The 27800-nt window shown below is 30.7% G+C and overlaps 1 protein-coding gene across 1 annotated transcript; it reads left to right on the top strand.

Annotated features, from left to right (window-relative positions):
• The first annotated feature begins 2 nt into the window (after positions 1 to 2).
• Positions 3 to 27800, top strand: LOC105362734 (low-density lipoprotein receptor-related protein 4-like). Its single transcript, XM_011500220.1, has 25 exons — positions 3 to 103; positions 4515 to 4748; positions 6422 to 6727; positions 7442 to 7686; positions 8379 to 8559; positions 9124 to 9253; positions 13889 to 13998; positions 14119 to 14281; positions 14706 to 14859; positions 15374 to 15599; positions 15856 to 16022; positions 16119 to 16271; positions 16501 to 16654; positions 16745 to 16954; positions 17394 to 18125; positions 18426 to 18587; positions 18676 to 18897; positions 19038 to 19321; positions 19604 to 19909; positions 20567 to 21068; positions 21204 to 21519; positions 21957 to 22422; positions 22920 to 23178; positions 24496 to 24923; positions 27485 to 27800. The coding sequence occupies exons 1-25, from the start codon at positions 25 to 27 to the stop codon at positions 27680 to 27682; spliced, it is 6387 nt and encodes a 2128-aa protein (XP_011498522.1). The 5' UTR covers positions 3 to 24; the 3' UTR covers positions 27683 to 27800.

The following is a 27800-nucleotide window of genomic DNA, read 5'->3' as shown; positions in this document are numbered from 1 at the left end:
AGTGATAGAAATAAAGGCAGGAAAATGAGGTCGAGCAATGCTGAAACTCCTGCTCTTCTGCGCAATGTCGCATTAGCCTGCGTCATTTTAATCCTGCTGACCGGTAATTGTAGCCTCTTTTGTGTACATAAGTTTTAATGTTAACGAATTTGATCGACCCGATAGGTAAAATTTAATGTCTGGTGTGTTGTGAATAAATTTTTTTAACCTTATCCTTATCAACTAAGGCGTTACATGCACATCTATTAAAAAGGAAGAAAAAAACAACAACAACAACAACAACAACAACAATAATAATAAAAACAAACAAATTATTTTATAACAGCATGATAAAGTATTATATAAACGAAATTTGATAATCCATCTTACGTATAAAAAAGGTGTGAAAATTCTTTTGATAATTACTTGGCATTCATAAATATTTTCTTAAATAAATAATTTCACGTTTTACGTATAAGGAGTAAGCCGATTAATATAATTCAATTAATATGCTTGCGTAGTGTAATGCTTATCGAGAGGACATTTACATTGCAGCAAACTATTTTCTTCTCATTATTTCAACGAATTTACAATTATAACACGCATACATAACCTTAAAGCATAATATATTATTATATATTAAAGATTATATTAATAATCTTTAATCCAATTGTTTCTTAGGTATACCAATCGAATATAATTATTAGAAAGCCAATTAGTTCTATAATATTTTTATACTCTTGGAGCTAGTTAAGTTTATTTATTGATTGGATTTACTCGATGAACTATACGACTATACAAAAAATATTCGTCTCCGGCGTTCATTATAAATCTTAAGGTCGATGAAATCCTATGAAATCTTATTCAAACAAAATATATGTATATCTATTGCCCTTTGAATCACTACTGTTTTCAATGCTAATTAATGCGAAGTTTACTCTCCCTAATTTACGAACAAATCAATGCCAATTAAATAATTGCCATACCATTAGTAATGAATTAATAATTAAAATTAAACGACGAACTATCCTATGTTCCCATAATTAATACACACATTTGCTAATATTATAATTACGTCGATATTGTTCATAAGATTATATGTCGATTCACGAATTCGATGGCTTTTAACATTCATTACTTTTTACAATATCTCGATCAATCTACTTCAATTTCATTCTTAAAATGCCTTACGTTATTTAATAAAACAAGTATATTTACTTTTACTAAAAAGCAATGATCTAATTTTTTGGCTGAAAAAAAAAAGAATAATTATTAATTTTTAATAGTCGATTACTCGTGAGAAAATAATTCATTGCTATAATGTTATAATTATGAAAAATTAATATTCTTATATTAAAAAATTCATTTTATTAAATTTAATGTTGTAAGTATTTTTAGACTTTTTAATTTAAAAAAAAAAAAAGAAAAAAAAACATTTCTCATAGTATTATGAATCTTTCGATGATTTTTCGATAAACGTAAAATGAAAAATGATTAAAAATATATAATAAATCTCACTTTTCGACTTTAACATTAATAAATTTCAAATAAATTTGAAATTGTTAATATTTTATCATGTATGAATAAAATCTTATTTTTTCTATAAAGGGCTTGATAAACAATTAATATATAGAATTTGTAAAAATATCCAATTAAAAATAAATTTGCATATACGTGAATTGAACATTTCATAAAAAAAATAACGCAAATTTAAAGTTATGAAAACAATTACTTTCTTTCATAAGATTAATAAATGCAATATGATTAGAAATAAATAATAAATTACCATAATAGTTGATTATTTATTGAAAAATATATATTAGCATCGATAATAAAAATATTTAATTAAAAAATTAAAATATTAAATTAGGGTACTGTATATTTGTTAGAAAATATAACAATTATACAGATATCAATTTTTAACTTATCGATGTTGTCATTATTATTATTATTATTATTATTATTTTACTTTGACTTTAGTATTGAAACTACTCATATATATATAATAAAAATAATAATGTTAATTGAAATTATTGAGAATCTCTAATTCTATATATTGTGTAATTATGCATTCTCTATAAAATAATTATTATTTAACTTTAGAATGCACGTATATCAATAATATAATAATAATTAATAATAATTTCAATATTTTTATTGTACGTTAATGGAAGCATTTGTGGCATTTCATTAAAAATAATAGATGATAGTCTTTCCAACATTTTTTGTTTTTTCTATTATTTTTAATATTTACTCATGACACTTATATATGGCCATAATTATCGTCACAAACGCAATTGAAATCATTTCTTTTCATACTACATTAATAATATCTCTTTTATGTTATTATATTAGACTTAATAACGATACAACTGCGAAGTACCTTACCATATTCTCAATTAGAGTACATTGTTCGGTTTGAATAAATTCGAATAAATTCATAATAATTAAGAATAAAGCTCATTTGATATTTAAATTCGCATGGAAAAATTACAAGCTCGTAAATTTATTTATTAAACTATCCTTAATAAAAATGACTAACTAATGAAATGAGAACTATAGGTGAAATTCATTCATCTTTTTCATTCTGAGGATCCATGATCAAAGAAGATGTGCGTTGTGTATATCGATTGTGCGAGAGGCGCACGCGTAGGATAGCGAATGAATGTTCTATATATCCCGACGTTATTTTCTTCCCTCCTTCTCTTTCGTTCTCCCTTAACAATGGATGGTAGACACCTTTTAATCTTATCACTCTCACAGTATATCGGAAAATATCTCACGATATAAGGAACAAGGAACTAATTGTCTCGGCTCTTCTCTAATCACACTCCCTTTCAATGCTAAACTGTAGATACCTGCACTCGTCTTAAAATATCCTTTTCAATGTTTTTTCCTTTTACTTACGCTTCTAATCATTTTCGTTTATTCATATGTGTGTTTGCTCTAACGGTCCTTCACATTTTCTCCTCTTTTTTCTTTTATTCATTCCTCTACAAAGATTTTCTTATGTTTACTTCGTTATAACGTTTAACAGACTTTCCGTAGAATTAACATTAAAACACGCGCACGTTCTCAGATATTTAAACAAAACAAAAGAAAAAAATTAAGATAGATGCATTAGTAAAAAAACATTATTATAATTTTAATGAAATAGTTGGTTATCATTCGTTTCTGTATTGCTTGCTGCTTTTTTTTTTTTTTTTTTTTTTTTGTTTTTAAATTAGTTATTATTAAACTAAATGTTAATTAACATCGTTACAAAATGTTTTCAAAACAACATAAAATTAAACATGCTTAAAAGTGATATTAAAAATATAAATATTGTTAATTTGTATGAAATTCTTACTATATTATACTTCAGTTATAAATTATCAATAGAAAGTTATGTTTGATTGTATTGAGATATACTGTAATTATACGTAATTGGTATGGAAATTACCTTAACACTCAAATTTATATTCCGATTTATCATATTATATAACGAACCAATTTTCAATATTATCGTAACAGTAATTTACCATATCATTACATCTATATGATTAATACAATACTCATTCGATAATATATAAAAGTTATCATACGTAAATTACTTTCAAATGTCAAAAGTATGTAATATAATAACGTAATCCTTTACTCGCTACACTTGCTTGTTATATAATAATTAATAATATAGACGCATATCCGAGAGATGTAATATTTGAGCTATCAATTTTGATTTCATCATAGAATGTGCGCAATCTTATAAGCTCTTAAGAGCTTATACCATAAAAGGCTTGTGAGCTTTTACTCACTCGCTCGTCATCAACGAGCTAACAGTTGGTGTAGAAATTTAAAAATCTGAATAACCTGAAATTACTCTTATTAATTATTGCTCGATTGATTACTGTTTTAACACTGCTTTTAGTCGCGATTAAATAATATATTGCCTCACTGTTTTAATCTTTTCAAGTAAATATATAGTTTCAACATTAACCAAGGAAAATACTTCGAAAACAACATTAATTTAAAACTTTTCTAATTAAAAAAAAAAAAAAAAAACTGCATTAATAACTTCATAAAAATACTATGAGTTTTATACGTTTGGTTTACAATATAAATAAAATCCTTAAGACATAACGTTATAAAAAGAAGAAAATTATTTATGTCCTTATACAATTTATCACCAGTAGATTTATAATAATACATAATTATTACTTTTACCTTCATTTTGTTTCTCATGCCTTAAATTAATCCTTAAATATTACGGCCCTTATAGAATTATTATTATTATCATTATCATTATCATTATTGTTATTATTATTATTATTATTATCAGTCCCGATAGCATTTCACTCCCTGCATTCGGCAATGTTTTATGAAAATGTTCTATTCTCGCAATTTCTTTGAAATACCAATGATTTCCATATCCCATATTCCAAGAGGTTCATACTCCATACTCGCCAGGATCTATCCTACGGGCAATGGGCGCGTTAGAAAACAACGGCGCTTAGCGCGTACAACAACTGGCTTAGAAAATTGTTAAATTTCGATAGATAATGCGAGGGCGCAGACTGACACGTCGACGCAGCCCTCGATAAATAGAGGTGCAGCACGGCAAATGTATGGAAGCGGTAGTTTGCGACAGACGGGCAGCCTGCCAATTCTTGGCAGCACCACTGATTTACCCCCTCGTCGTAACAAGGGCAAGGAGGAGCCGAAAAATGCCTTGGGACGCAAGGAAGATCACGGCGGCAAGAGTCATGAGCACGAAATGGATAAAAGTCACGGTAGGTTAGGTTTAATGACATTATTATCGTTAGAGGGGGCATGGGGTAAGAAAGTGGTAGTGGTAAGGGGGTGGGGGGGGGGGGGAGGGGGAGAGGGGGGGGGGGGAAGCTCCCCGTGTCTTACCATCTGACGAAAGAGGAGTTGGATATTTTGGAAAACCATTTTCGCTCATTAATGTAATAATCTCTCGAGCTCGCATAATATTTTTAAAATAAGATTACAGTCATTTATCATGTAAATTTCTAAGTTGGGCCAACCTCTCAATGTTGAAGAATATTGAATAAATGCACGTTGCATAATAGAAATTTCGTTTTACCGCGGTTGAAAATGCTGCGCTACGACTTAAAATGAAAAAATAACAATCGTTATATTTGGTATTTTATGAATTGGCGCTCGCACCTTTTGAATTTCATTAACCTTGCAATAATTCACTATTTTGGCCGATCATAGTCTATGCATTTATATTTATATTTATATTGCAAATTTTATAAATCATCATATAACAATATAGAAGTTCATCTTAATTTTATTGGCATACGTTCGAACAATGCTTAAAAGCATCGATTATTCACAAATATTATAAGATATATTTTTTGCACTTGGCATTATTGTAAAGTACATAAACTAGGTATATTTTTCGTAAATATATCGCCATATATGAAAATTAAAATTGAAATTAAAATTAATATGCAGTATAAATTACATTGTAATCTTTCCGTAATAATTATAAATGATTATTGTCGCTCGAATACTTTTTTATAATTCCCTTATAATTCAAGGTACAATTGCAAAAAAGATATTCAAATATGACTCGAGCCTGGAACAAAATCTAAATATAATAAACTATAGTGTACTGTACGTAAGGAATGGTTCACATTTTTTTTTTTTTATCGTAGCAAGACAATATTTATACATACAATACAATAGCATAAAGAATTAAATGAATTAGTTCGTCTTACAAATATAATATTCGTAACGAATGAAAATTTCACACACACATATATGCATTTTTTTGTTTTTAACTCTTTAAAATAAGTGTTAATAGACATTATGCTCAATTTATTATTTAATATATATATATATATATATATATATATATATAATAGGGCCAACCGTAAAATACGACATTATGAAATAATGGAGATTATAAAATACATATATTAATCAATATATTAAATTCTTATTGTTACGCAATTTCATTAGAAACTCTTATCCGAGTGATTTCCAAATAACAAACTTTCCTTCAATCGATTTTCCTTAATCATAATTTGAAAATTATCAATATATAACATTATTTATAATTGATTGTTAACTAAGAATCACTCTTAGATCAATGTATTTGTTATTTGAATCTCTTCTCTATAAATTAATCGGCGTAAATACACAAGTTCGATCAATGAAATGAGCTTCTACATCCTTTCAACTCGATTCCACCACTAATGCACTCAGATCATGACGCATATCATCCTCTTATTTACCAATTATAATATATATATATATATATATATATATATATAAATAATACAAATAAATCATAAATTAACACGTTGTCTCTTAAACAATCAACGTCCTCGACTCGATGGAGAGGACCAAATTTTTGTTCCTTACACATGGTCGACTCGTAGCTTGCTCCACCATAAAAGATATTCCCATGTAACATTACTTACTACAGATGGTATCGCTGAACATGCCCATGAATCCTCAAGTCGTTTCGGATACGGCAGTTATGGCGCATCGAGTCGTCAAAAAATGCACTCGTTACCACCGGACTTTTACGGGCGCTCGCCACTCCCGGACGAAGGCTTCGACGACGATGCCGAGGATTTTCCGAGTTATCGGAATGGTGCCCCCGTTAATGGAATGCGCCTTCAGCCCGGATCCGGCGGCAATTACGGCGGACAGGGTAGAAATGCTAATAACGGACGCGGTATCGATGGTGGCTTCGTCCATGGTAGTTTCTACAGCAGCTCGGATACAGGTTCGTTATAGCTATTCTCCCATTTAGCGGCTCATTTTGTCATGAAAGCTCATTTGCACAAATCCATATTTGACACCCAATGAAAATTCGACTCGGCAATCAATACCTATAATTACATTCAAATTCTGAAATTTAATGTGAGAATAATTTGCAACTGGATATTTGAACAGTAATGGACTTAAACTAATATTGTTAATCGACAAAATTGTATTTTGTGATTCACTACTCTTACACGATAAGACCATTTACGTACATTGAAATTTCCATAACCGTCTATCTAAAAATACAAAATAAATGACTAAACAAGTGTATGTTACATTATACTCTGTATTATCAGGAGCAATAGGACGAATGTATTAATGGGTTTTCGGATTAAATGTAGATTTATTTAGAATGAAATGAAATTGTTTTGATTTCTGGATGGATTTCTGAACACTGTGCTAAGTAATTCAAACGCATTATTACTTTACGTATATTCTTGAAAATAAATATTCGACTAAGGACGCTTTTGTTACAAAAATACAATTATCTTTTAATCGTAATTGTCCGATTCTCTGATTACAAAATATTTCTGGAATAATAAGCACGCGAAGCTTCGATTTTAATTCGATAATATCACCAAGCGAGTTGGACACATTTAATTCTCTCGTTTGTCACCTGCAATACCAAGTTAACCACCGACAATTAACGTAAACGAAACTAAATTTTGTTTAGGATATGACGAGGCGGATCGATCGAGATTTCGAACGGAGATGGAGCGTGGGCATGGATTTGGGCAGCACGGGGAGCCAAACGATCGATTTGGAACTGATCACAAGGCACTTGTTCAAGAAGCGGAAGATGACGACGAAAGTAGGGTGGAAGCGCCTATTACCTGCGAGTCTATTTGCACAAATGAACAATTTTTATGCTACAGCACATGCACTTGTATTGCGCTTGAAAATAGATGCGACGGGGACGTAAGTAGAGATTTAATATGATATGATATATTGTGCGATGATAAATGATCCATAATTTACGTAGCGCCGTTGGGAAGGCAGCCAATAATTTTGCATACGATCTATCGGATGTCGACCTTGCAGTCCTTAAAAATTTTCTTTAATTCTTCAATGATAGTAATCCGTTAATGAAAAACGTAAGATAAGAAAGATTTTGTGCTGCCTTGGTGTATTATTTTGCGCCGAAGTAAGAGAGTCGTTAATTTTCTATAATAAACCGTAATTAAAATGTAAATATAAAGTGTAATTATTTCAATTATATTTATTAGAAATTTAGAAGCCGTTCGTGCAGGTAAGATTTTCGAAAATGAGCATATAATATTAATAACCGGAGGACAATGCTAATGAAAGGCCAACAACAATAATAATAATAATAATAATAATAATAATAATATCAAACAATTATCAAGCAGTATTGCGATATAATAATTCCCTTAGAATTATAAAAAAGCATTAGTCTAATTAATCGGATTAAAAACTTGCTGAGTCACTTGTTTACCCGGGCGCGCGCGCCCGCGCACCTACACCATACACAAATAATGTACATTTGAGCTTAAGCATTTTAATAAATTAAATTTCAATAAATCTCATTATTAAATAGGGATTAAAATGCCATTGCGCCAATTTTAATCACTTGAAAATTCGTGAAACAGATGGATTGCGAGAATGCCGATGATGAATTGAATTGCGAGGGCTTCGAGGGACATCATTTCAATGACACTTGCCATGAAAAAAGATCGGTACGATGCCCAACATCTGGCAAATGCATCGCCAAAGAATGGCTGTGCGATGGTGATGATGACTGTGGAGACTTCTCGGACGAATCTCACTGTGGTGATTTGAACTAAATCTACACATTAGAATATGGCGTTTCCACTCGAATACACTTGAACGCAAAGTTTTTTCTTTTATTATTACGACTATATTACCTCATGATAAATATATTTCTAATCGAGATTAAGAATCAAAATCAATTGTAAAAATATATAAATTATTATAATTATAGCCATTCGAGATAGTTTCTGAATGATAACTGATTAATAATCTGCTCAAATAATTGATTATACGTGAAAACAAGAGATGGAGAGAGAGAGAGAGAGAGAGAGAGAGAGAGAGAGAGAGAGAGAGTGAGAGAGAGAGTGAGTGAGAGATAGAGAGATTATAATAAATCAATTTAAAAATATAAGAAAATAATTTTGATGATTCGTACATCTGTCAAATTAATTGAAACTTAGTATAAAAATTAATTACTGCAATTAAAAAGTTTAAATCGATAATTTTATAAGTAACTGATAAATTAAACTTTAGGTATTAAATTAAATTTCGTTTTTTTTTTGTTTTTTTTTTTTTTTTATTATGAATTATTTCAATTTAATGATTCATTTTTGTATAATATAGGACCTCAAAAGAATTGCACCGCTGAACAATTTGAGTGCAGAAATGGACTGTGTATGCCACAAAATTGGATTTGTGACGGTGAAAATGATTGCAAAGACTTTTCGGACGAAGAGAACTGCAGTAAAAAAAAGTAAGAATTACTATTTATATCGTATTTATACTTGTAATGATTATTTATTTCAATTTACATAGGTCGGAAATTCTGCGACGATATGCTTTCATTTATTATATTTACAAAATAAAATTATCATAAGAATGTGAGAGCTAATTTAAAAATGTTTAACGAAGTTTTGAAGAAAATTAATTTTTCTCGGATGAGAAATTGTGTAAATTTTAGAGTCTTTTATTTTGTCGTGAGAGGCGTTCACATTTAATAAAATAATGTTACACTTGAATTAATTAAAATCCAACTAAACCTTATACTTAATACTTCAAAATACGTATATACTTAAATATACATTCATAATAGTTGTTTTTTTTTTCTGAAAAATCAGAGTTCTTTTGTTTTTTTAAATGCCTCTCAAATATTTTTGTATCGAAATGATTAATACGTCAGAATTAGGAGATTCGGAATACATCATTTGAATGCTGATGCTTCTGGTCTCTATATATTATTTTCTGTAATTATGAATCGATTCAATGAGCTTAGGGGTGAGGGAGGGATGGGGGGGCGGGGGTCAGAAAGAGAAAGAGAATACATTACATTAAATACGTATATTGTCGAATCAAAATTTTTAATATAAATTTTATGTTATAATTTGTTCAACGTACAACTAAAATATTTACTAAAGTTTAATTTTCCTATAAATCATCTACTTCAAACATTTTCTCTTCTCGTAAGACCTATTATGTATTTTAAAGGTTTTCTTTTTCTTTTTTATTCCAAATACCTTTTCAAGATTTAAGAACAAAGGTTATTATATTCTAAAATAAAATATTTATTTGAAAATATAGATTAAAGTGTCTAAAATTACCACATATGTTATACGTAATATGGATTATTTCTCGATAATCCATTCATTTATAACAAACGAAATTCTGCTTTTCTTCCTATCAATAAGAAAGCTCATTTATATGCATTACTAGTTAAGCTGGGCATTAGGTTACAGTTTCCAAAATGATCTCATATTATTATGTTAATGTTATTCTATGGTTGACTTTAAATAAAATCTTTTATGACGTTGTGATTGTACAAAAAAAAAGAAAAAAAAAAGTATCAGATAAAAACTTTTATGCAGTAGAAAAATTAAAATCTCAGCGTCTCAATGAATTTGTCCGCTACTTTCTTATTCCACAAATTATTTAAGAAAATTTATCTTTGCGATAATTAATCGAATAGCTGATATACTTCTCTTTAATAATCTTTGACTGTTTGAAACGTCGTGAGTTTTTTTATTTATTCTAACATAGATCGTATTACATAATTATAAAAACAAAGGGGAAGAAAACTCCTTATAATGATATAATTACTAGGTATAACGTGTTTTTATCGAAAATAGAAAAATTTCCACAACATGTCAGTTCTCATTACTAGAAAGTAAATTATATAATTAGAATTCCTAAAACAATTGAAACACAATAAATTGAAGTTTTAATTATCCGATTATTGCAGTTAGATAAATACAAAGCTCGTCCTCTAAATACCGACACATTATAGTATTTTGATGATTTCGATGTAAGATAAAAGAGTAACAATAAATTATACTCGATATTCTGATATATACGATGAGAGAGTCTAATGGTAATACGGGGCCAATTAATTTTATATTCCTTGCAAGAAAGTTCCATTATGTCTTTCCTAATTTACGCTAGTATGATAGAACGATATAGATTACTTTAATTTCATCTCTAAATATTACCTTTAAACTGCACGTAAATAAATTAATTGTAAATCATCATTGTGCGACTAAATATATAATACTGGTGTAACAAATAACTCGTCGATACATATAGATTAATCGGATAAAGTACATCGCATTTGCAAGTATTTGATTTAAATCCTAATTCATTCATCCTAATAATTCCTTTTATATTATCTATGGAGCTAAAAAGATGAGGGAAATGTGCTGCTTATGATAATAAATCAAATTCTCTAAAAAAAAAATGAAAAGAAACGTGATGAATATATATATATATATATATATATTTGATCATGAGAAAAAGTATAATTTATTAAAAAAAAAAAAAAAAAAAAAAAAAAAAAAAGAAAAATTACTTAAGGGTCAAAAGTTGCTCATGAGAAGGACTGACCGGTGATTCAATCCGCTAAGGTGGGTTGCTAAGGGAAACAGAATACGCGATCGTTGTGCATGATATCGACCATGTAGCAGCAGCAGTTCCCCCTCAACTTTCATTCTTTCTCATTTTTTTTTCTCTCTCATCTGTTATATCTTTTTCGAATAATGCTTTCGATATTCCATGTTCCTGAAACTATATTCTTTTTTATTTCTTTTTCTTCTGATTCACATTGCTTTCTTCATTCGGCTCTCTCACATTAACATAAAATCCCTCTGTATTCCATTACTTGTTCTAGCACACAGCCGCGCGCATGTTATATTAACAATTTATTAATTAAGTAACATATAACATATAATGTTAGAAATTATTCTACTATTTACCTAAAACATCGATGTTACCATCATCCAAAATAATTAACGATCTACTTCAATGTATTTTCATATATCTAATTAATATGTCGGTTTCGAGCAAAAATATAAATAAAAAAAAATGTATATATATATATATATATATATATATATATATTTAATACTTTTAATTAAAGTGTTAAAAAAGAATTATTAAGGGATTTAAGATAATTTTAGTAACGCTCATCGACACGGTGTAATTTATTCGAATAAATGAAGATTTTACATGAAAAGTAATTGTTATTAATAAACAAGATATCAGATTTAAAGGTACGATACTGCCTCATTCAAATTCATTTAAAAATATTTTTTTTTTTTAAATTTTATAAATATGCGTGCCCATATTTTGACGATCAAGCAATATTTCAAATACAATTTAGCAAAATTGCTTAGTCGAGCAAATTCAATTTTATAGTGTCATGGCAAACAATTCACTTATATTTTTATTACATGTATAATGTATATATATATATATCTATATATCTTCCGTGAGTATAACAATAATTATCATTAGTAATTAAAATAAAGTTGAAATTACGTTGCTTATTGATTTAAATGGACTTTTATTTAAATTTATATGAATAAATTTTTCATTCTAACAATATGCAATATTACTTTTTAATAAATATTATTTAATCAATAAATAAGTAATATTGATAGAAATAACTACCGATATGCTAATAAATAAAGTTTTGTAATTAATGTCGTGTTAATAAAGTAGTAATATTTGCAAAATTATTTTAGGAAAATTCATGTTAAATATAGTTTGTAGTAATCTAAAAAGTTTCGAGAGTTAGGCAAAAATAGAGGAAGTAATAACTATGCATGGAAAAAGTACCCTCGATAGTAAACAATAAGTCAAGGCATAAAAAAGCGTCTGGGAAACAAAAGAGATAGTCGAATAGACAATGGAGAGAAAGGGAATAGGATAGGAGAACAAAAAAAGAGGAAGTAGGAAAGAATAAGGGAAAAGAATGAACTCTATGTAAAAGAGAGATAATATATCTATAACAATTCATGTGAAGCAATGAAAGATAGCCATGAAAGGAAAAAGTAAAATGAAAATAAAAATTCTAACGGAGGCATAAAGTCCGATGGATAAGTCTTAACGTTAAGCACAAGCTCGATACGTAATGAGGAGTACTATGGAAAATCGTCAAAAAACACATAAATAATTAAATAAAAAGACTGGATAAAAATGATAAAAATAAAAATGAACAATATGTAATGTCTTATGCCCACTTTTATATTAGAAATACTTTTATTATTAATGATAAAATAGGAAAAAATGATAAAATCATAAAGCTATGATATAACGGTGAAAAAGAAGTTCTATTTAAAAAGATATAATTGGTTTTTTTTTTTTTGTTTTTCTTTTGCGAGAAAATATGATGCATAAAGGAAACGGTAATACGGAAAATTTAAAAGGTAAAAGTTCTGAAAGATACTAAATTCATTGGTGCATCAAAATTATAATTACAGTACTTTAATTTGGTAAAGCTAAAAATTATGCTCATTTAATTAAAAAGTGAAACAACATGTATAATTAATTATTAATAAGAGGGCAATATTTATCGTTGAAAGATAACAAGCAGAAAAAATAATGTTTATTAAGAGAACGCGAGCGTCATAAAATCTTACATAAATTAATTAATTATTTAGATGCAAAAAAATATTTGCGTTGTTTATATTGACAAGAAAATGTAGTTGAAGGTTCAAGAGATATATTCAGCAAAAATAACGGAATCTTAGAATAAGAAAATATGTATTTAGTATATAATTAAATATCTTTAGAATAATTATGAAACGCCTAATTTAAATTAAATGAAAGTAGTAGAAAAAAAAAAAAAAAAAAAAAAAAAAAAAAAAAATCATAATAAACCATCATCACTGCTACAAATTAATAAATTTCTTAAATATCTTTAAATTTCAATTATCAATCATTATTAAACAGACATTATTATGAATCACATCAGTTTAATTATAAACTCTTATTTATAATTAAGTATTTGATTAAATGCGCATTTCATAATGCCACTCTTGCATTTAAGACATTTTCAAGTTAATTAAATCCTATAATGCAAACTTTTTTTGCCTGACTCGATGTTTCCTTGAAACAGGTTGTGCTATGACAGCGATTTCGTGTGTCTCGATGGAACTTGCATTTGGGATTATTTACGATGTAATGGCCAAAAGGATTGTGCAGATGGAAGTGACGAATTAAAATGTGGTAATTACTTTTACACAACATCTATTACAAAATAGAAAGTTCTTTTTGTTTTTTTTGTTTTTTTTTTCCCCTCAAAGTGTCAAACCGTGAGTGTACAAACCGTGTCAAATGCATTTACAGAAATGATCGACATTCAGTGCAAAGAGCATCAGTTCCAATGCACATATCCAAGATGTATTTCGCTATTATTTAGATGCGATGGAGATGATGATTGCGGCGACGGCAGTGACGAGGAAAACTGCCCAGCAGCAACAGACGCCAGTTGTAATACTAACGAATTCAGGTGAAATTAATCAAGTGCTTTCTTAGCTTTTATTATTGCTATTATTGTAAAGTTTATGGATTTTTGCACAATGACAATGGCTTGACAAAAACTCAGGCAAATATAGTACTTTCATAGTCGTGGCACTAGATATAGCATTAAGAAATTTAAAAATTAAAAATTTGTTACAATATTACGAGCAATGTGATGTCTATTAGCTAAGGGCTGTCGATGTAAATTGTTAGATAATTATCTGCATTATTTATTTATAAAACTGTTGTCATTTTAATTATAAATTTCTGATTATACCTGTATAATATATTAAATTAGTTTAACTTAATAAATTCAACTAAGAAATTTATTATATTTCTTCCATTAGCTATTTTAATCAAACCAATTGACAATGATCATTTATTTATTTATTTAATTTTTTTTTCTATTTTAGATGCGCAAGTGGATACTGCATAAATAAGAAATGGGTCTGTGATAAGGAAATTGAATGTCGAGATGGGGATGATGAACGCGATTGTCAATATCCTATGCCTGAAAATTGTTCATCTAAAGAGGAATTTACGTGTTCACCTGGCGTGTGCATACCAGTAAGTATTTCAATATTATAACTTTAATATTTTCTCTCACTTTTTACATAATATAATATTTTACAAACAAATGTTAATTAAAATTTAATTTGTATTTTTTTTTTTTTTTTTTTTTTTTTAAGCATTAGAAGTTTATAAAATTTGTTATTAAAATAAGCGCCAGCGACTATTAATACGCCTGTACATAAATTTATTATCTGATAATATTTTAATTTTTATCGGAATAAGATTCTTGTAAATGGCGACAAAAAAGGTTTATTCGTATTTTATTTTGTTTTTTTTTTTTGTTTTGTTTTTTGTTTAATATACTAATAGCATTGAATAGTTAATGCAAATAACAATAATAATAACAATAATAACAATAATAATAACAACAATAACAATAATAATAATAATAATAACAATAACAATAATAATAATAATAATAATAATAATAATAAATAAAAGAAAATAGTAAAATTATGATAAAACAATATAGCTCGGTGTGTAACTATAAAACTATTTATGACAAAAGCGCTCGTGGGCTTGCGATGGTGTACCCGATTGTTCGAACGGTGAGGACGAAGAAGGATGCCAAATTGGCTGTGAGCTCACCCAATATCTTTGCAGATTTAGTACCAATGAGAGCAGGAGCAGTGATTTATTAGGCAACTGGAATTCACATGGACGTGATCCTCATCATAATTGTATCAGCATGAAGTACGTTTGTGATGGCGAATCCGATTGTCCCGAGAAGGATGGTAAGCATAATATTTAATTACTATTGCAGATAGATGAACTTGCTGTATTTGATCGACAATGTTTTTAATACAAATATCAAAGGAAATAGAAATGACTCGACTAAAAATAGCTAAATGCATAAAATGTTAATATACGTAAAATCATAAGAAATCATAACGTGAAATAGTTAATAAAAAAAAAAAAAAAAAAAGAAAGAAAAGAAAATATTGTTTCTCAAATACATAATCTCACGTTGAATTCGTTGCTTGTTGACAGATGAAGAAAATTGTCCGAGAAAGGTGCAGTGTAACGAAAAGGACAAATGTTCACAATTATGTATTTTAACTAATGACAATCAAAGAGCTTGTTCGTGTAAGCCTGGATATTCTTTAGCAAAGGACAGCACAACTTGCGAGGATATTAATGAATGCGAATTTGAAAAAGTATGGCCACCACTAAGTCGTTCACGACTATCGCATAAAAGAAAAAAAAAACAAACAGACGTTATTTTAAAATTAACGTTTTCAAAATTTTTATAGGATCCAGTGTGTAGTCAATCGTGTAAAAATACAAAAGGCTCTTTTATATGTGAGTGTGCAAAAGGATATATTTTACGTCCAGATTTACGATCGTGTAAAGCTTTAGGCGCTAATCCGACTTTGCTTCTTGCAAATAGAGTGGACATTCGACAGGTAAAAGTCTTTTTCAACACGTCTGTGTTGTTTTATTAAAATTCAATTAAACAATAATAAGTACGGCAGAGAGATATCAATATGAATTTATCATTGTGAAATAAGTATCCAACTAATATAACAATCGCATATTTTTGTCTTTTTATTCTCACTATTGAGCATCTGAAGCGAAAATTATTTATTGGCCGACTTAAATGTTTAATTTAATCATAAATTCGGTAATTACTAGGTCAGCATTAACGGTCCAAAGTACACATCCGTCCTTAAAGGTCTCCCTAACGCAATTGCCTTAGATTATCATTACAAGCGTGGTCTTATCTTTTGGTCGGACGTTTCGATGGATGTTATTCGTAAAGCTTATGTCAATGGGAGCGGAAGCGATGGTAGGAACAATTTTTTAAAAAATTCACCTTTCACAGCATGTCGAGTGACGCAAGTCGATCGATAAAGCCAATCCGTTAAAATGCCGATAGATTTCATTCGCTGGGGCCTCGAGAGCACGGGTGGTATAGCAATCGATTGGATCCATGATCTCTTGTTCTGGACTGATTCGGGAACTAGACGCGTCGAAGTCATTACTCTCGATACTCGTGTGCGACACGTGCTCGTGTCTAGCGACATAGACAAGCCACGAGCAATCGCAGTTCATCCACATTATGGTTTTGTCTATTGGACTGATTGGGGTAAGCTTGTTAAGTACCTAAGCCTTTCAATTATCAACAATGTCATAACATTCTCATTGTCAATTGCAATTTCAAAGAATATACGCGAGCAATGTGAGAGTAGTCAATGTTTAAAGAGAGAAAAAAGAAAAAGAAGGAAAATGACATTATTCCTTGTTGACGGGAGATAGAGGTAGTCTTATGGATATTTTGGAATGACAAAATTATTATTTAACGCTTATGTTAATAGTAAAAAACGAAAATAAAAATTGTTTAAAGTACTTTATCTTCGTGTGCAGCTTAAAAATATATGCATAACCTTATATAAATAAATAAATAATCACAAACAAAAACAAAAACAAAAACAAAAACAAAAACAAAATCCTTGTAATAATTATTATAATTAAACTCCACAATTTAATGAAAATTTATTAACGAAATATAAAATTTTTATACGTAGGACCGAATCCGAAAATTGAACGTGCCGACATGGATGGCTTACATCGATCCGTATTAATAAAGGACAACATTTACTGGCCAAATGGATTGACGATTGATTACACGACCGATCGTATCTATTGGATCGATGCCAAGCATCAAGTTATCGAGTCTGCCCATATTCATGGCACCGATCGTAAAAAGATCGTTACGCGAGGTCTTCATCATCCGTTCGCGATTACAGTTTTCGAAGATGCGGTTTACTGGACCGATTGGCACTTCAAAAGTATTTCCGTGGCTAATAAAAATAGCGGTCACGGATTCAAAACTATTCATTCGGGGCTACACTTTCCCATGGATCTTCACAGTTATCATCCACAAAGGCAGCCCGACTATGTTAACCACTGCGGTAAAAATAATGGAAAATGCTCGCACATGTGTCTACCAAAGAACATGGGCTACAGCTGCGTCTGCCCAGTTGGATTAAAAATTAAAAAAGATGGCAAAACCTGCGCTGAAAGCGCTGACAATTTATTGGTATTCGCGAGAAAGAAGGATTTACGATTGATTAGCTTGGATCAAGTGGCTAAGGCATTTGACATTGTAATACCACTCGATAATATTGAAAGTGCCGTTGCTCTTACTTGGAACTCGAATGATGATAGCATTTATTGGACAGACGTCGAGGCCGACTCGATTTCCAAAGCTAATCTCGACGGAACCAATCAGCAAGCCATCATTAGCAATAATCTTGGTCGGTATATTTACGCTTGAAATATTTTTCCAACATTTTCAAATGATTGCCCGTGAAACTCTACCATTTATATTCCAATAGCTATCTATATATCTCCAAAATCTCTCTCTCTCTCTCTCTCTCTCTATATATATATATATATATATATATAGAGAGAGAGAGAGAGAGAGAGAGAATAATAACTCATTAAATTTTTATTACAATTTATAGGCGGATGAATTTTTAAGCTAATTTATTGCTAAGCGTCATTTTGAGCAAGCAGAACTTAAATAAAAAAAAAACAACAAATGCATATTTCAGAATCGCCAGCTGGACTTGCAATGGAATGGATAACAAACAAATTATATTGGACCGATGCTGGGACAAATAGAATAGAATGTTCGGCTTTAAATGGAAGTATGAGAACATTATTAATTTATGAGGATCTTGATAAGCCGAGGGATATTGTCGTTAATCCAATATGTAAGTGTGTGTAAAATCACTTGAAATAATAAACTCACTTCGATACTAACCATACAAATTTGTTTAATAACATTACTTTACTTGATAGCCGGCTATATGTATTGGAGCGATTGGGGTAAAAATCCAAAAATTGAAATAGCCGCATTGGATGGCTTGGACAGACGAGTTCTTATAAGTACAAACCTAACTTGGCCCAATGGTTTGGCTATTGATTTTGAAAAGAATCGGCTTTACTGGGCCGATGGTGGGACCAGTAAAATAGAATACTCCGACCTTGATGGAAATCACAGAACCACCATAATACCAGCTTGTAAATACTTGAAAACTTTTACTCTTTTTTTTTGTTTTTTTTTTTTTTAATTTAAAGATACGATTACGTATATATTTATTAAATAATTTAATAAATAATAAACCGTTTTATCTAATCGATATTACCGGAATAATTTTCAGCCGATACAAAACATCCCTTTGGTCTTGTGATCTACAAAAACAAAATATATTGGACAGACTGGGACACCATGAGCATTCATCGCGCTGACAAGGATACCGGGAAAAATGTAATAGTTATCCGTTCAGGCATTACAGGACTTATGGATGTTCGGGTTTTCCATAGGACACGGCCGACCATACCCAATCCTTGCGGTATCAATAATGGAAATTGTTCGCATCTTTGTTTATTAGTACCTCTGCCCAAACGCTACAGATGCGCTTGTCCCACTGGTCTAATTTTATCGGTAAGCAATGCAGTCACTCAAGTTTTATTTATTTATATAACTATTTTCTACATAATCATTTAATACTATTAATGAACTGTCTTCGTAGAAGAATTGTTTATTTTATTTATTTTTTGAAAAATTTTCAATCAAATTAACGTTTTCTTTCTGTTAAAAACAAAAAAACACACACGCGCGCACACACGCGCGCACACAAAAGAAACAAAAACAAAAACATAAATCTTTTGAAAGGAGAAGGAATTCAATTGGTTATTTGATTATTATTATTATTATCGTGATCAGCCCGATGGAAAAACATGCCCAGAAATGCCAACGAAATTTCTTCTGATGTCTCACCGCATTGATATTCGCGTTCTGTCGTTGGATACAAATTATACAGCCGACACAGTCTTATCTGTTGGGCACATGAAAAATGTAAGTGGAGCAGACATCGATTTGGAAAGTGGACATATTTATTGGACCGATCCTGGCCAACCTTACACAAAGCTTATCAAAAAGATGTCCTTTAAAGGTCAATCCGAAGAGACTGTGATTGATGGCTGCATCGACACCGTCGATAGTCTCGTGGTTGATTCGATTGGTAAAAAGGTAAATGTAAATTAAATAAATATTTCATTTTCTTATCAGCGGAGAAATTATATGCGTTGATTGGCAATTGATAGTATCCTTATATCATGATAATCAGTCTATTAAAAATAACAAATAGTATTGAAATAAGAAATTAAAAATTGCATCGCATGAAATTATAATGTTAATGATCTAAAAATTGTTCATGTTTTGTTCCGAGAATTTTATTCCGAGAGGATTTATCGTATAAAGTATCGAATTAAAAGACTTCCTCTCATCTTTCCATTAAATTTTCAAATTTTATCAAAACTTTCCCATTAATATATTTCAAAAACTAATGCAAACTCACAGTACTGCATAATCAAAAATAGCCTTATTCTAATGAGAAAAGTAGCTTCATCGTAACTTTACATAAGTATAATGAAAAAAAGATAGAAAAAAAAAAAAAAAAAAAAAAACAAGTAGAATAAAAAATTTAATTTTATTCTCTACTAAAATAAAATGAAGCATAGATTTTATACGATTTCTCTCGAATTCCCAGTTCACGGATTAAAGAAACGTTGGGCATTTCACTCGCAGACAACTATCAATTATTTCTTTAATTAATTAATGCTAAAACTGTGATCGCTTAAGCGTAGTAATACGATTTGTCGAATAATCTTCCTATTGAACAATCAGCTTTATTGGACGGATGTTGGACTGAACAGCATCGAAGTGAGCGAACTCGATGGCACGAACCGCAAGGTTCTCGTCTGGTCTGGGCTGGATAATCCTCGTGCTATTGCCCTTCATTACCCAGCGGGTCTCCTATTCTGGTCGGATTGGGGCCACAATGCACGAATAGAACGCGCCGACATGGATGGCGAACATCGTACGGCCGTGGTCACCGAGGGTCTCACCTGGCCCAATGGTCTGTCAATCGACCAGCTTGCCAATCGAATCTACTGGAACGATGCGAAGAAGAAGGTTATCGAGAGCTCGGACCTCCAGGGTCAGAATCGCAGGATTATTGTTGAGAAGGTCGAGCATCCTTATGGATTGGCCGTTGTTGGGAATTATATTTATTGGAGCGACTGGCAGGAAAAGGCATTGTTAAAAGCTAAAAAGAACGATGGTAAAAGTAGGAGGATTGTCCTTGGGAATCTTGAAGGTATAATGGACTTGCGTCTCATCGATGTAAGTTTTCAACATTATCAACATTCATTGGGCTTCGTATATTCATAATGAACCGTTGGATAAATTTCTTTGTAGCGCTAAGTAAGCGGCGATCTCAAGACTGACAATTACTCTAAACAATTGTTTCATTTGCAGAAAGGACAAGTGCAGCCTGAAAATTCTTGTAATAACAATAATGGCGGATGTTCTCATTTGTGCTTGCGTAATACCAGCGGCTATACTTGCGCTTGCCCTACTGGTATACTGATAAATAACGACAGAAAAACGTGCAATAGTACGCCAACCAATTTTTTGCTATTAGCAACGAAGAAAACATTGGTCAGAATGTCATTGGACACGCCAGAAATGTGGGAGGTACCGTTAACGATGAAGCACGTACCACACGCTTTCTCCGTTGATTTTCATTGGCAGAAGCAACTTATTTTTTACACGGACGTCGATGTTAAAGTTATTAGGTACTGGAACATATTATGTTGAATAATTGATTTACGTTTTTATTTGAAAAATTGAGGATAAAATACAAAATATATCCCAAGGATATGCATGCAACGTGAGAGTATCGTATTCATATTATTGCTTACATAAAGATCAATTGTGAACATTAATTATTTAGAATAATTATAAGACAATTTCCACGATAACGTAAGTACAACGTAAACTTATAGTATTATTTAATAACCTCGTCAGAGTAGCAAAAAATATTTATTTACGACTTCATATGTATTATTATGCCTGCTTTACATAATTGTAATAATTGTAAAGTCCAATATTCTGGCAATGTCATGTCTAATAAGCTTCGATTTTTTTTCTTTTTTTTTTCTATATCCGATACCTTAATGCCTACCTTACTACGCGTCCCTATTCACTCGTCACATCTCATTTGTGCTCGCAGAAGAGTCAGTGTGCGTAACTTCAACGATGTGAAAGTCGTAGTCTGGGGACGCAACGTTTCCACTCCGTTCCGCCTTGCTGTAGATTGGCTTGGTAATAACATTTATTGGACCGATATTAAGCACCAATTAATCGAAGTGGCTCGACTGGATGGCTCTTGTCGCAAAAAATTAATTGAAAATCTCAAGTCACCACGTTCGCTCGCCATATTTCCAAACGAGGGTTACATTTATTGGGCCGAATGGAGTCATCATCCAACCATCGAACGCGCTTATTTAGATGGCAGCAATAAAAAGAGTATTATATCAACGGACCTGAGTCTGCCTAATGGACTGTCGATAGATTATGCAGCTAGAAAATTATATTGGGCCGATGCACTGAAAAACAGAATCGAGGTCTCGGATTTACACGGGAGGTACAGAATCGCTCTTGTACCTCAAGCCGACAATGCCTTTGGTTTATCGCAGGTACGATTATCAATTTGCACTTATTTGCACCTGACAATGGGTTATGGGCACATTCATTGTTTCTCCATTACTACTACGCTCTTTTAATAAATGGACAACTAATTAAAATAGGGACATTTGAAACAAGAAAGAAAAGTTGACAATCCAAAGTTCAATACAAGTTCATACACGAATATTATTATAAAAAATACAAATCATTATAAAAAATTAATATAAATATATATATATATATGTATTTTTACACGTACGTGTATGCGTATTTCTATTCAAAATGAAAATTTGTATCAACAATAAATTTAATTACACACGTGTACTTTGAAATGCATTTTTTCCTTCATAAAATCACTTTTACGAAAATCTTCATGAAGGAATCAATCATTAAAGCAATAAAACAATTGTCCAACAAAACTAATTATATAATAAAATTAGTCACATTTTATGGACTGACGCGTGGACAGGAATTTACGTGATTTGCGATTTGATAATAATTGTTTCAGTATGGAAATAATATATACTGGGGCGACTGGTTCAAAGAGATGATTGAACGAGCCGATAAGAGAACGGGGAAGAATCGAAATAAAATTCGCACGGCTTTGGATGGTACTGCGGAGATTCGAGCAGTTTCCGCAGAAAGACAAACTGGATGGAATCCTTGCGTTATTGACAACGGAGGCTGCAGTCATCTTTGTTTCTACACAAAGAAAAATTACACTTGCGGATGTCCCGATCAGCCGGACACTACTCCTTGTTCTGCAGGTTTATTATCTATTTTCCCATCTTGTATCTTATATAAGTGGCAATGGTTTTTTTTTTTTTTTTTTTTTTTTTTTGTAACACATGACACGCTACGACGTTCAAGAAGAAGAAGATAAAAAGTATTCGAATTTAATTGCTGATAAAGGGATATCGCGTTAATAATCGCTATGCTATTTATGAGATGCTTAAGCGAAAAATGCAATTCTCTTAAAATCCAGTGAATAAAAAACTGCGTAAACTTTTGTACGAAAATTGAATCGATTCTATGATCAGTTTGATCTCAAAAGTACGTGAAATGGAAATGTCGATTGTTACGAGCCATAATAAAATCAACTCGATTCAATTAATTTAATAGCAATTCTTGCTGTTATTAGTAGTTCCATACTTTTATTGTCACTTCGTCACTTTAATTAGTCTTTACAAAACATAATACAAACATGTATATCAATACTCTGTAACCATTTCTGTCACATATATTTACTTACGTACGTGCCTTCTTCCGTAAACGACATTTTTATCTTTTTAATAATATGAACGTTAATTTTTACTTTTATCATTTGCTACTATGGCAAAACAAAAATTTTTAATTTACTGCAAATTGACGCAATTTTTCTTCTTCAAATATTAGCAGGTATAATACATCCGCTTTATTCTTCAATGTATGTACAATTTATTTCTTATTCAATTCTGTTATTTTATTGTAATGTATCATATGTATGCAGATATTACTTGAAACTAATTGATACACTAAATTGATTAAAGCACAATTAAATCGAGCCCTAGTAAAATTAATTAACTCTCAATAAATATTGATAATTGTGAAGTACCATCAAAATTCAATTTTTTAATTAAGTTAAATGCAAAATCGTAAAATATTATTTTTAAATTGATCGAATCAGACTTACGCGAAACGTTTACAACGATAACATAAATTCTCTTTTCAAACAAATTAATAATAGTTAAATTGATTGGTTTCACGAGGCATACGAAAAACATACAATAATTCATACAGACAATTTTTTTTTTCGATTTCCAATCTCTTATTACTTGAGTAATTTAGCGTGTATTTCATCTCGACTGATCGGAACTTTTAACTTATTTTTAAACATTGCGTTTTCATTGAGCAATTTGGCCAATTCAGTTGCTACAGTTTTCATAGAAAAAGTGATCTGATCCAACCAAAATTGAAAATTTTACTTAAAACTTAATACATTATTTTATTTATGTGGAATATAAAAAAAAAAAAAAAAAAAAAAAAAAAAAGACTTTTTATGACAAATTTTTGGAAGGGATAAATTTGTACCTTTTCTTTTCCAGTACCAAAGAGGTGGATACCACTGCGTAAACCTGGCACCGAAAACGATCCAAATTACGACATTATCGATGATGAAGATATACCACCAACAATCAAGACATTGATTGGGACTAATCGGAATCAAGGCGATAACAAGCTAAACGATTATAATCGAAATAGCAGCGATACGATAAGTCTGCGTACAATGATTACCACTACGGTTATTCTCCTCATAATCACTGTTGCCATAATCATAATAATCATTTACTTGCAATGTCCGCGTAAGAACAAACGAGATGATTATACGTACAACAATCGAAGGAATGTGTTGACTTTCTCGAATCCTAACTACAATGCCTCGGCAGGGACGGAACTCGCGACACCGACGGTTCAACAGCCCCAAGACAAAAAGGGCTTCATATGGAAAAGGCTAAAATACGATAAGTCCCAGGTACGACAAAGATGATATATCCTATGATTTCGATTTTGAGAAAATTCCTCCTGAAGATACCTGATGATAAAATGACGATCGACAATTGAGTTTGACTGTCGTCTGAATTTCCATATTCTTATATGTCAAGCGTACTTATTTGCTTAATACAATGAGACCAAAAGCTTTGATTCTTCAATTATCGAGCAATGGTGTGCAGAATAGAAAAGATATGGAATATAACATTAAATTCATATACTTTTGTTAAAATAACAAATAAATACTATCGTTATTACTATTCGTTCGTTCTTATATGAAATAGAGAATATTCTTTTAAAATCCCGAGTTTTTAAATAAATAAATAATTTATTGTATTGTTATATATAATATCATAAACACGATTAAAAATATTTTTTCTATTTGTTCTGCTTTCATTTATTTAAATTGGAGAATCCAAGTATTTATAATATCGAATTTTAATGCTAAATATTTTGCATATTTCTTTATTTAATGTTGACGAATAAAATTTACGTCTACGAATAGAATAGATTTTTATTAAACATAGCGTTTATTTATCATTTTTAAATTTAAATTTTCTTCTATAAATCTTTTTATTTACATCGTGTATATCGTGATTAAAAAAAAAAAAAATATATATATATATATATATTTGTTTTTGTTTTTGTTTTTGTTTTCATAAACATATATGTGCTAGTCGAATATGCAACAATTTAATATTTTTTCTTTTTCATCATTAAAGCTTTGAACTACACTCTATTATACTTGACAATTGACAATTATTTTTCTTTGAAACTCTCCCTTTCTAAATATACACATTTGGTATTTATTTCTATCTCACCTTACCTTCCGATCTATCGATTTAATCGAACTAATATTATCTGCTCTTTTCCTTCTCACTCTTTTATAGCACTTCTAAGCTATTATAAATTAATATGCTATTTTTTTAAAAGGTTTGCAAATAAACATAATATCGACATTGCATGAGATGTAATCATATTTAGAGTACAATAAATATATTTCGAATATGATAGTGCAGATACAATTTTTAATACACTCTATCAGCATGAGTTAGTTAAGAAAATTATGAAAATATTTGATAATATTGCAATATTTCATTCTAAAAATCTTGTTTTTATCCGGACAATTTTAACACGAATATTGTTGAGTATGCGATTGATTATTAATTTAAAAAATTAATACTCGGGAATCTTAATACCTATTTTAATTTTTATTTGTAATGTAAAAAATGTGACTAGTAGAACAATTAAAACAACGAAATAATAAATTGCCTATTAATTATTAAGAAGCTGTAAACACAAATTTAATAAAGTTCCATTGTTATTCACGATATCTAACAGACGCATGTTGGGCAAATTACGAAACGTGCCATCATCGATCCACAGAATTTCGGTAAAAATGTTTAAAAAGACAATAAACAAGGAATCTCTATAATTTCCCTGTTATATTCTTCTATTTCACACAGCTTTATTCTATTCTCCTTTGACACAAACATCAGCGAGCTTATAAGGGTAGGCGTGTACGTGCATCTATAGCCATTCGCATCTCCCACATTAATGCATTAATGTTCGGACTCGGGTAAATGCTGGGGCTGCGTTATAAAAGTCAATTGCCAGATAAAAATGAAAGCACTTTCCGCGGCACTTAATCTTGATGAACAAGACTAACATTATCAAAGTGCCTATAGCGTACCCACTGACTCGGAATACGAGGGTATAATCGGTCGATAAGCTTATAAATAATGAGATTAATCGCCTACTACATTCCAGCAATTGAGTTTTGTAGCTACATTGTGAGGAGGCTGGAGCAAGAGAGCAAGATCAAAATAGCTAATTGCGATAAATGCTCGAAATATGTACTGTGCTCATTTTAATAGTAAGATTGATTTTTTTTTTTTTTTTTTTTTTTTTTTTTTTTTTTTTTTTTTTTTTATATATATTTGTATTATCGGCAATACACCGCTTACGTATAATATTATTTTGTTGTTTATTTATATACATTGAATATTGGTAGACTATCAGTTCAGTTGAGAGCTTGGAAGTGAAAATGAATTTCAGGAAGAAGTAATTTTCAGGCTCAACGGTAATGTACATTTACATTTACACTATACGCAACATGTAAATAATTTATAACCCATCATTGAGAAAATGTTAATATATCCTCGAACGCCAAGGATAAAAAAAAAGAACAAAATTATCATTTTTGCAATAGAGATACTCGCGAATCAGCTCGATATATGTTTTAACAATGCAAATAAAGAAATGCCTTAAAGTTGATAATGAGCTCTCAGGAGCCTAAAAATTAAAAACAATTTCATGCGTAAGACTCGGGCAAACAAAGATTTTATATCTTCCTCGATACTTTGCATGCATTTGAAGCAGTAATTAATCTTCCAGTAATGAATTTGCAGAGAAATACCGATAAAGTGCATTAGCTCAATTGTGAGGACGGCGACGAAAGTATCTCCCCCTCACGCCCCCCACCCCATCATGGGCTTAAAAGGAAAAACCAATGACAAATAACATGGCATTGAATGCTTGTAGGAGCGAGTGTACGAAGACAACGGACAAACATCGAGTCCTGAGGTCGTGTCCTTGATACCCCCCTCGGCGACGCCCAGCAGCAGCCGCGCGGCCTCCGTCACCCCCATGGAGTCCTCGCCTCCTGCAGTGACGCGCGTCACCGTTCAGCGCCTGGAGCCGTCGATCGTTAAGGGTTCGAAGCTCCGGCCGATCGTCTGAGACGAAGCGACTGTTCGGCCAATCAGTCTACACATGTAAATGGCGACCTTGTGCTTCTCAAGTTCCGAGTCGGACGATCTCGCCGCCTCCTATTAATACCGAAGATACTGCCAGCCGG

The sequence above is a fragment of the Ceratosolen solmsi genome, unplaced genomic scaffold (genome assembly GCF_000503995.2).
Source record: "Ceratosolen solmsi marchali unplaced genomic scaffold, CerSol_1.0 scaffold41, whole genome shotgun sequence".
In the NCBI taxonomy this organism is placed as follows: Eukaryota; Metazoa; Arthropoda; class Insecta; order Hymenoptera; family Agaonidae; genus Ceratosolen; species Ceratosolen solmsi.
This window is presented reverse-complemented; position numbering and strand designations above follow the sequence as displayed.